At 40.0% G+C, this 11,508-nt stretch overlaps 1 protein-coding gene across 1 annotated transcript in view; it reads left to right on the top strand.

The window, feature by feature from the left end:
* Positions 1-5,907: 5,907 nt before the first annotated feature.
* The window catches only part of LOC134218445 (uncharacterized), a 37,985-nt gene continuing 32,384 nt past the window's right edge, over positions 5,908-11,508 (top strand). Inside the window, exon 1 of the mRNA XM_062697443.1 lies at positions 5,908-6,257. Coding sequence (XP_062553427.1) covers positions 6,231-6,257 — 27 coding nt within the window. The 5' untranslated portion in view covers positions 5,908-6,230. The remainder of the gene's footprint in view (positions 6,258-11,508) is intronic.

Below are 11,508 nucleotides of genomic sequence, written 5' to 3'. Positions count from 1 at the left end.
CAGATGTACAAAAGCAGTGGTTGTTCTCTGCAATGTTATAAAGAATGTGAATTGGAACATCTTTTCTGAAGACACAATATTGGACAAACGGTTTTGTAAGGAATTAGAGCACGTTTTGTATGAATGACCCCCAAAAATAGTATTTTGAGCATAACTTTTTTGGAAATGATTTTAGCACTATGGTTTATTCTAAAAAGTTGTGCATATTGACAAAAAACATGTTTATCTAGAAGACTACTTTGATCTATCTTGAAACCTGTCAAAGTTATTAAGGAATCTTTAGAAAAAATAGTCAATTTTTACATCAACACACCATGAAAAGCGGCAAGAGGCGGCAAGCCAAACAGCCACCATCTGAAAGATTCGGTCTTAAGCTACGGAATGCACAATGTTTTGTTTTGTTCCGTCGTGTTCCACTATTGTTTTGAATCAACTTAAAATAGTCCTTAAGGCAACGCACAACTGTGATTTTTACTTTTCACGCATGCTGCGACGCAGCAAAGCTGAATCAACATAAATTACAGTTGTCCGCCGCCTCCGTATCTATTTTAAGATGTGCCCCGAAAACGCGAGCACTTTGAAACATTGTGCATTCTGTCAGCTTAAAACCGAATCCTTTCAGATGTACGTTTTCAGTACAACTGTTACGTATAATTAAAAGTGGCAACATGATTAGTTATTTATTGCATGATTACAATCTCGACAAATGACAGGTTTCAAGATAGATCAAAGTAGTCTTCTAGACAAACATGTGTTCTGTCATTATGCACAACTTTCTAGAATAAACCATAGTGCTTAAATCATTTCCAAAAAAGTTATGCTCAAAATATTATTTTTGGGGGTCATTCATACAAAACGTGCTCTAATTCCTTACAAAACCGTTTGTCCAATATTGTGCCTTCAGAGAAGATGTTCCAATTCACATTCTTTATAACATTCAAGAGAACAACCACTGCTTTTCTACATCTGCGTAAATTTTTTATTTCACACCGCCCTTCAAGGTGGATAGATCATTGATGTTTTCTTATCAAAAGAAAGCCTAAGAAATATCCTTCAACTCTTCTGAAGACATCATGACTCTAAGATGTAGTTTTCTGGTCGAAAACTAAAAAACGCACGTTTCGGGGGCTTCTGAACCAGTGTGCACCAGTTTGAATATATTGCCCCGGATCTGTGAGACAGCTGTGCTAGGATGAAAACCATCATGCTAAATAACTGTTTAGTTTGGATTACATCCGCTTTGTGGTGATGGGACAGCCAGTTTTGTTAGATATCTCAGAATATGTGTTTAGATGCCGTCATTTGGGATTTGAAAACCAATTGTGTTCAGAAAAGTGCGCATGGTTGTCATATTTGCCTCACACGCAGCAGGCCGTGGACCATTTTATTCCCTACTTTGTATATTTTTCTATATTGCTTATGTTCCATGATCGCTAGTACAGGAAATGGTTTTGCGTACCGTTTCCATTTCAATCGTGAAAATCAACTTGACTTGACACCCGCTTTACCAAGCTTCACCATCAACCGCCGACCTATGCCTCGACATCGACATCCATTGTTATCTACTTTTCGGATTTCGCCAGATCGACCGCCTCACCGTCAACCGCCAGCCAAAGCGACTTCACGTCCCGAGCACCGATTCGTTCGGTCCGTCCTGAGCCTCCTGGTGTCCAGTGCGCTCCTGCCAGCCCAACCTATGAGCCTATCGCTCACGTAATCGACGACGACGCTATCGCTTGATGCTGCTATTATTTGACATCGCTTACACGATACACCCGGCCGCCCTCCTCTGTCAATAAACCACCGTAAGTTGAAATTCAATTTTGTTAGTAGGACTCCCACATCCGAAACTCTCTCCTACGAATAATGCCCTGGGACCCGGGAGACAGAAGAAGGCCTTTGGCTCACCCCGGAAGCGGCCGTTGGCTCAAGACCAGCTGCTTGGGGCTAAGGCGGGTTCCCTTCCGGAACCGAGCATTTTCTCCCGGGGTCAAATCGTTTCAAATCAATGCTAAATAAGCTAGTTTTTAGATGAAGTAGCTTGTTGTTTGCTAAATAAGACCTTTAAGGTCACTCCTGACAGAATCCAATTTTCAAAGTACTCGCGTTTTCAAGGGCACACCATTCGATACGGAAGCAACGCACAACTGTCATTTTCTAGATAGGCGTGATAGCCCCTAAACAACAAGACCACTTAAAGGTCACGTTTGCGGAAAAACCATCAGAATCCGAGTACCAACCTCCACCGTAAAAATATCCTTTGGGTATTTTCGTATGAAGATTTGGGTACAAATAGTTCAGAGAGTTTTCACTGTATTTTGATCGCTATCGGTTTTTCAAAAATGTGGAAAAATGGCGTCATTCGAAGAGCAACGTCGCGGATTGCTTTTACACAAGCACCTGGAAAATCCTCAATTCTTCGAAAACAGCTCGGAATCGCGAAGTCAACGGTGAATCGTGTGATTAAAAGTAACTACAATACTCTGAGCATCGAATGGAAGGTCAGAATTGATGTTCTATTAGTGATCAGGATCACAAGCGTGTTGTCAAAGCGTTTAGGCAAAATCTCAATGCGTCGGTCAGGGGCCAAAAAGATGAATCTGTCCGAGTCTTTCGTTTGGCCAAGGATTGGGAGCAGGCTTGTAAAATGTCATCTGCATGTCATTTGACTAATTTGTTCATAACTTTCTTCGGAAGTCAAATTTACTTCAAAATTTTAGATGCACGCATAACGCTTGAGTAGTGCTATATTTTTGCCCAAAGGTACATTACTCTAAATATAACATCTGAGGCTAGAGAGTGAAATCTCTCCAAAATGTCACGTGTCATTTGACATAATGTCATTTGAATGACATTTTGCCTCCCACGCCCCAGATTACAAATTTACAGCAATTTCTTGTTAGACAAAGTTGTAGCCACATTTAAGCGCTATAAGTTCGCCATACTTGATAGTTAATAGCTAACTACTGAAAAAAGTTCTGGAAAAATTATGAAAAAGAATGCAAATGACATTTTACAACACTGATTGGGAAGGATTGCATACATACAAAGTGCAGAAGGCTCCAAATCGTGGTGAACGGCAAAATATGGTGGGAAAGTTACGGGCCCGGCACCTGTACACCCAGATGCCAACGAAGCCTCGTTGTCTCATCATGGATGATGAAAATTACGTCAAGACAAACTTCCGGCAACTTCCGAGGCTACTGTTCTTCACCGCCCAGCACAAGTTTAATGTTCTGGAGAAAGTAAGGAAGCAGAAACTTCCAAAGTTTGTCAAAAAATTCATGATATGACAAGTCAATACCAAATTTTCAAAACGATTTATCTGCTTTTGTAAACAAATATTCAAACGTCGATTTGATGAATCTGATAGCACTCCCACGGAAACCAACAGGTAGCGAAAGCCTTCAGTGCTAAAGCAGATAAGTCGTTTTGAAAATTTGGTATTGAAGTGATTCGCACATGTGGCAAACGGGTGTGCCGTTCGTGACTACCGGGTCTGTAAGCGGGAGTATTCTTCCTCTGTTGAAGCAACACAAGAACCCTACGATCTTCTGGTCGCATCCAGCTTCGTGCCACTATTCAAATTGTGTGTTGGCAATAAATATTTTTTACAGCGTTTTATTTCGTGATGTAATTTGATGTGGGACACCCTTCAGTACAAAATTCGAAAGTAAGGTTGGGAAGCACGGACAGTGTCAATTTGGATGAATCACCTTAGGGCCGTATTCTAGGAAACTACCGTCCTTGTTTAGTGTGAAAAGATCCAAAGCAGGTTGAAATTTGAATTCGTGATGAAATCAAGGATCCAAATGTGTCACTTTTATTGTGGCGCCTCTCCTGGACATCGGTGGTAGCTGATGTTCTCAGTGAATCTTAGTCAGAGTTTTTCAGATTTTTCTCTCGTTATGTCACAAAGGGTGTCATGCCATTTGGCCTAATGCCGTTTGGCCGAAAGGGTCGTTTGGCCAAATACCGTTTGGCCGATTTGTTTAAAAAAAATTACCTCAGTTTACGAGTAGTACTTTTTCCTACTTCCTTATTTCTTCTTCGTTCTTACTTCACCCTTCCTCCTTATTCCTTCTTTCTTCTTCATTCCTTCTTCTCTCTTATTTTTTCCATTCTCTAACTTCTTTCTTCTTTCTTCCTTATTCCTTCTTCCTTCTTCCTTCTTCTTTATTCCTTCGCCCTTCTTACTTCTTTCTTCTTCCTTTTTCCTTCTCCCTTCTTGCTTCTTCCTTCTTCCTTATGCCTTCTTTCTTCTTCCTTTTTCATTCTTCCTTCGTCCATCTTACTTCTTCCTTCTTCCTTTTTCCTTCTCCCTTCTTGCTTCTTCCTTCTCCTTTCTAACTTATTCCTTCTTCCTTCCTAATTCTTCCTTCTTTCTTCTTCCTTCTTTCTTCTTTCTTCATCCTTCTTAATATTTCATTCTTCATTCTTCCTTCTTCCTTCTTCTTTATTTCTTCTTCTTTCTTCCTTCTTCCTTTTCCTTCTTCCTTCTTCTTTCTTCCTTCTTCCTTTTTCCTTCTTCCTTTTTCTTTTTTTTTTACTTTATTAATGTGTTTAAACTTCCTTTTTCCTTCTTCTTTTCTCCTTCTTCCATCTTCCCTCTTCTTTCTTCCTTCTTCCTGCTACCTATACCTTCTTGCTTCTCCCTTCTTCCTTTTTCATTTTTCCTTCTTCCTTCTGCCAGTAACTTCACACTACTCATTTCTCATTTGTCTTTTCTCACTTCTTACTTTTCATACTAACTTCTCACTTCATAAGGAAACGTATTTCAACTATTCGGCCAAACGGCATTCGTCCAAATGGCGTTCGGCCAAATGATCCTTTCAGCCAAACGGCATTCGGCCAAACGACATTCGGCCAAACGGCACTCGGCCAAATGACCCTAAACCGTCACAAAGGTATGGCCCTGTTTTGGATGTGCTTGGGGTCAAATAGACGCCAATGCACAAGGAATGTTGAAAATTGAGCAGAAGACAAAGATACTACGACTCTGCTAATGGCAGACAGCGAAAACATCCGAGAAATCTGAAGACACATCATCAGCGGGTGTCGTGCGCATAATTGGAGTTAAGGAAAATCTGCGATCGAAATTTATTAGCAAATGCATGTACAAATATGTACAAAACGCTCATTGGACAGGTGGTACTGTCGATGTTGAAGTTTAATGATCTCTGTCTGCCATTCATCACTATAGTCTTCTTCCATAAAAATTAGATTTTGTCCCGTTGCAGATATATAACATAAACATTCGTCAGTCAAGTTGCGAGGCGGCAATGCCCCAAATGGGGATGTAACGCTAATAAAGAAGAAAGAAGAAGAAGAAACATTAACGTAATCATAATTTCAGAAATCTTCCAATATACCTATTTTTCTTTCTGATATTGCATCTCCTAACTGCGAATCAATTACGAATTTTTATTGTAAAAGGTTCAAGTCACAATTTACCTATAATAGATTTGCTGACAATTTGTTTCTTGCTCAGATGCTCGTTCTATGTGTTCAATCGTAAAGCCATCCAATCTTATTCACCATGCAGCGCGCGCGACTCATCTTCTGAAAAGAACAACAAACGCACACATCGCCCTGATAGGTCAATCTGTTTATGCTTGTTGCTTGGTCGCTGGAAACGAAGCACCAATTTAATGAAGAACCCTCTGCTTGATCGTGGTCGTTGGCATTCTTCCCAATCGGGAACGCAGGGTAGTTTGTCGCACGAAGCTGATCCCGAATTCCAGAAACCAGCCAACGACAGGTAGATCGCAAAATAATGGGATCCCGATCCCGAATCGGCAGAGCCGGGACTATCCGCGCCTGATCGCGCGCGACTATCAGCAGCGTGCACGCAGCAGGAGCGGCGAAGAAGATGTCAATATAAAAAGACGATCCCCGGCTGGGCCGCCCAGTTATTGTTTTTTGAACCGGCGACCGGCGAGGTCGTTTCCTGATATTGTTGGTAAGGAGCGGCAGTTATTTTATTTTCGCGAGGTGCATCTGCGCGAGAGGTGCTGGACGGACAAAACAAGTGAAACTGCACAGCCGAGGAAGACCTTGAAAAGTGATAATTGGAGGCGCAAGGTGAAGAACCCAATCCAGAAACGTGACAGGGCAAACGGGTGTAGGATAAAAAAAAATAAGTGGTTGTTCCTGTAAAAGGAAAAGTGATTTGTTTTTAATCAAAAATCGAAAGTTGCTGCACAATTCACGAATTCAGAGGAAGGAAGATGCTGCGGATTATTTTGTTCTTGGCGGTATGTGTAATGATTTGAGTATAAGTTATTTTTGGGAAAGTAATGGATGGAATCAACAACGACGCTAAATAAATTGGTTAGAAAACAATCAATCAAAACATCTAATGCATGAAAAGTTGTTCATTTGTAATAATCGAAGAAGGTTTTCTATATCTCTTTGTGATATAATTTGTATGTTTAAGGTAGTTATGGGGTATATGTGGAAAAAAGCTTATTTGTTATATATAGCTAAAATAAAAATTAAAAGTTGATTGATTTAAAAACATTTTATTTAATAATTCACGATATTTCTTGATAGATTAATACGTAACACACCTGCGTAACGCATACAAAGTGAAATTATAGACACTTCCGAAGGAAGGGTCAAAAAGGTTTTTTTTTAATATTTTAATCTTTTTATGGATTTGTGCATTATTTAATAAGATAGATTGTAAAACTAGTCGGTTTTTGATTTCGATTTTTAAAATCTAACTATTTAAAATAATATGGGTTCTTCGAGAAAGTTGATCAAAGAATCGACTGAGACAATAAAACGAGATACAATTTTTGACGATAAAGGTGAATTGGCAAAAAAAGGGGTTTGCTGTGATATATTTTGAGTGCGACCATTTCAAGATACAGTGGTTTTAATATAGAAAATGCGGCAAATTTTCTACTTTTGTCGTTGTCGTTTCAATATATTTTTCGTAATTAAAAACAAAAGGAAATTAGTTACACAGATCCTGGTTAATCTAAATGATGATGAAACATTAGTTTGTTTTGACTAAAAACGTACTCCAATATATTTTCAAATGAAAAAACAGTAAAGGCGAATTTTTCGATAATTAATATAATATTTGAATTTCATCTCGAGAATAAATTAATTAATATTAAAAAATTTCTTAAAACATCAGCATTAATAGAGTAGCTGAAAACTATTAACAATTTAGTTCAAATTGAAATTTTTACTCATTTTTTTCATAGTAAACGTGCAATTTTTTTCGTGGAAAAGCACACATTGACAAAAAATAAATTGAAGGTATTAATAAGTATTTCGAACGGTTTTGACGATCGACCAACAATAAGCGTCTCGGTGTAGGTGCATTACATTAGGTACTCGTGTTAATCCTGAAGTCCTATCACAGCAGTTTTACAAACATGAACAAAGTTTTCGTCGTCGATTGCGTATCAGCAAAGATGCGCAAAGCTGAGCCCAATGTTGCATAAACTATTTTGCAATATCTGCGACACCGTGGCATCATATTACTGTGCAGTGTTCTCAAAGTTCTATGCAAAATTATTCTCAACCGATTCTATGCCAAATTATTCAAAAACAGGTGAAATACAGTTGACAATCAGGCCGCCGCAGGCAGGATTTCGCACGTCACATGATATGTGAACTATATTGAACTCCAAGTTATTCAGATTTCTTCCTGCTGAGAATGTTAAAATCAACAGATTCGCTACAGAATTAGAATGGACAGATGTGGTTGACTATCTTGGATTATCTCTAGATAGACAACTGGTGGAAAGAACAGTAAACAAATGCAACAAATTGCTGAAATCGTTATACGCGTTGATCATCCTTCAGGGGATCTTGGAAACACGAGATAAGAGATCGGCGAAGACGCCATCTTGTTTCCAATCGAACCGCCAGAAGCGGTTGTTTAGTTATTGTTAGTTTAGTTCTCGAGTTGTTTAGTTTTTTCATCCATGCCAGTATTATTTTCACGATTTCATACCTTGCACACGTTGCTATTTCAAGAAATACCGGTATTCGGTATTTGGTGGAATCAATACCTGTAAAATACCGGTATTTGTGAAAATTTCAGAAAAAAAATCTTTTGATATAAAGTATTTTTTTTTCAAAAATGCATTACGTTGGAGCAGTGTCCAGATTAGTTTTAAATGTATTGGACAAATCATAAAGATTTTGTTACACTCATATTCGCTTAATGCAACATACACACCAGTCAAGCAGTTTGACGAACATTGACTCCGCCCCCAAGAAAACGCTTCGGTTGCTGCTTTGTTTAAACTTGTGTGAAGTTGTTCGAACAACCGTTTGACAGTTGGCGGCTCGGTTGGAAAAAATAAAAACGGTTTGATTTTGGTTTGAGTTGTCGGGGGTGGAGTCAAGGTTCGCCGAACATGTTTGAGCATTTGTAGTGAAGTTGCACAAACCCCCATATATTTTTTGACGGTCGATACTCAAGTTGGTGCTTCGATCATTCGTTTGTGATATTGTTGGTCGAAAAAATTGATTGTTCGTGCCTTACTCACTTTACTTATGGATCCTGTACACCTCCGGTGGTGCAAAGGGCCGACTTGAAAGATCTCCATCCTGAGCGATGCCCGGCTATCGCTTTAACCTGTTGCCAGGTTGGACTTCGGTCGACTTCTTTTATTTCTTTATTGAGGCTTCGCCGCCATGAGCCTCTGGGTCTGCCTCTGCTGCGATGTCCCGCTGGGTTCCAGTCTAATGCTTGCTTACAGATTTCGTTTCCGCCCCTACGTAGAGTGTGGCCGACCCAGCCCCACTTCCGATCCCGAATTTCAGTTGCTATCGGCCTCTGGTGACAACGACGATGGAGCTCGTTGTTTGAGATCCTGTTGTGAGGCCACCAGGCCCGAATTATATACCGCAGGCATCTGTTAATGAACACCTGCAGCCGTTGAGTGTTCTCCACTGATACACACCATGTTTCGCTAGCGTATAACAGCACAGATTTCACGTTAGAGTTGAAAATTCGTATTTTGGTGCGATCACTTATCTGCCTGTTTTTCCAGATATTTCTTAAACTCGCAAAGGCAGCCCTTGCTTTCTTGATCCGTGCGCCTATGTCGATCTTGGTACCGCCGTCTGACGCCATTTGGCTACCAAGATATTGGAAGCTTTCAACATTCTCCACTGGTTGCCCGGCTACTGTGAAACTGGAAGGAGTCACCGTGTTTACATCCAACGATTTGGTTTTGTTGACGTTGATGACTAAACCTGCCGAGGAGGAGCGATCGGCAAGGTCATTGAGCTTACTCTGCATATCAGAGCGCCGTTGCGCGAGTAGTGCAACGTCATCCGCCAATTCGAAGTCGTTTAGGTGCTCCATGGTTATAGGCTGCCATAACAGCCCGCGGTTTGGTTCACGGTCAATCGCATCTACCAGAATCTCATCGATTACGATGAGGAACAGTAACGGTGATAGAATACATCCTTGCCTCACACCAGCTACGACCCGGATAGGGTCGGACAGGACCCCATTGTGCAGCACTCTACACGAAAAGGCCTCGTACTGTGCTTCGATGAGGCCGATGATTTTCTCAGGAACCCCCTTGCGTCTCAGGGCGCCCCAAATATGCTCGTGATTGAGACGGTCGAAAGCTTTTCGTAGTCAATGAATACCAAGTAAAGGGACTCTTGGAATTCGTTGACCTGCTCCAGAATGATGCGGAGCGTGACAATATGGTTAACACAGGATCTTCCGGCACGGAATCCAGCCTGCTTCCGCCGGAAAGTTGCATCGATCTTCTCCTAAATCCGGGCTAGGATAATTTTGCATAGAACTTTGAGAACGGTACACAGCAACATAATGCCTCGCCAGTTATCGCATACTGTCAGGTCATCCTTTTTGGGCACCTTCACTATTCGTGCCTTCATTGTTCGTGCCGCTGTTGGTAAAACTTGATGGATGTTTGAATAAACTAGAGGTGGAGTCAATGTTGGTCAAACTGCTTGACCGTGTGTACGTTCCATAACGTATGTAAATTAAATATTCTGAATATGTATATAACAAAAAATAATAAGAAAAATAAACCATTGTATAATGGTCCCGGATCTCCAGTAGCCTTGCGAGTAAAGGCGTAGGATTGGCAATCCGGAGATGGCGAGTTCGACTTTCGGTTCAGGACGTTTGAAATACGCATCTGGCGAATAACAATCAAGTGGTGGAGCCTTGCCTTCTAATGACATTCCACTGTAAAACTCTAACACATCTATCTTATGAACCTTGATCATATTTGTCGGTCCATTTTTCTAAAAAAAAAACATCTCATCTCTAGAGAAATTGAGTCTTTCGGTTCCCCAATACTAAAACTATGTATAAGAATCAAGAAATGTATTTTTAAACCTGATTCCGGCTCCGTAACGCTTCACGGAAAATGAGCTTTCCAAATAAACGAAAGATTAAAAAAAAATCTCTAGAGAAATTATGCTAAACATCAGCCAAACCACCAAGTTTAGGACGTACATTTTAGGTGCATTTGAAACAGCGCATATGGGTAACAAAGTTTAATTATCGAAATTACTTTTACTTGATAAACGAAACTAAATTAATATATTTTTTCCATTAAATACGATATTCAACCTATTCTATTGATAATCTGAATGATAATATGAGTAAATTTGCTTGTTAGCGGTAGTCAGCTGTGATAAATATAATGAAATTAGAATAATACAGTCGACTCTCTAGATCTCGATATCTCTCCCTATGTCGATAATTTGCTCGGTCCCTTCAATCTACATACCAGTGTCCCAGTGGGGGATGTAATGCCAAGAAGAAAAAGAAGAAGAAGAAGAAGAAGAAGAAGGAGAAGAAGAAGAAGAAGAATAAGAAGAAGAAGAAGGAAGATGATCTCGATAGCCTCCATATCTCGAATCGATTCTCTTCCTATCTCGATGTGTTCTGATCATGGAATGTAATTGTCGCTGAAAAATGCAAAAAACAAGCGACAAAAGAGAATAGGGGAAGTGGGGGTAGCACGCCCATAGGGCTTAAAACGCGCCACCCCTGAATAAGGTTAAATATCCCCATTTTGATTATTTTCAATACGATAAAGCAATGAAAAATATTGCCATTGGATACATATATTTCATGATTTTTCTCTAGTTATACATGAAAAACTCGAAAAAACGATTTTTGCGTGTTTTGATGCAATTCTAGCTCGGTGGAATTTAGTCTTTCTGTCGCTGTTATACATTGATAAATTAATAATTGAGCCATGAGCCATGCTGCTTACTCGTGTTCTTTATGTTCCACACGAAATCGTCGTCAAAAATGGTTTTAAAACGATTTTATGGGCCTTCAAACTTCTGAGGTCGGTGTGGGGCATTACGCCCATGCTCATTTCGTATGACCGAAACAGCTGAAACATTCGGTTAATTGCCTTAATGTAGGGTAAAGTGCCCAATAGTGGACCCCCAACCAATAGTGGACCCTCCAGCCATTTTTGCATTATTACAGCACAATGTAAACATTAGGCTATGAAATTCCATCGG

This window comes from Armigeres subalbatus, chromosome 2 (assembly GCF_024139115.2).
Source record: "Armigeres subalbatus isolate Guangzhou_Male chromosome 2, GZ_Asu_2, whole genome shotgun sequence".
NCBI classification, from domain to species: Eukaryota; Metazoa; Arthropoda; class Insecta; order Diptera; family Culicidae; genus Armigeres; species Armigeres subalbatus.
The sequence above is the reverse complement of the archived record's forward strand: the minus strand, read 5'-3'. Positions and strand labels throughout refer to the sequence as shown.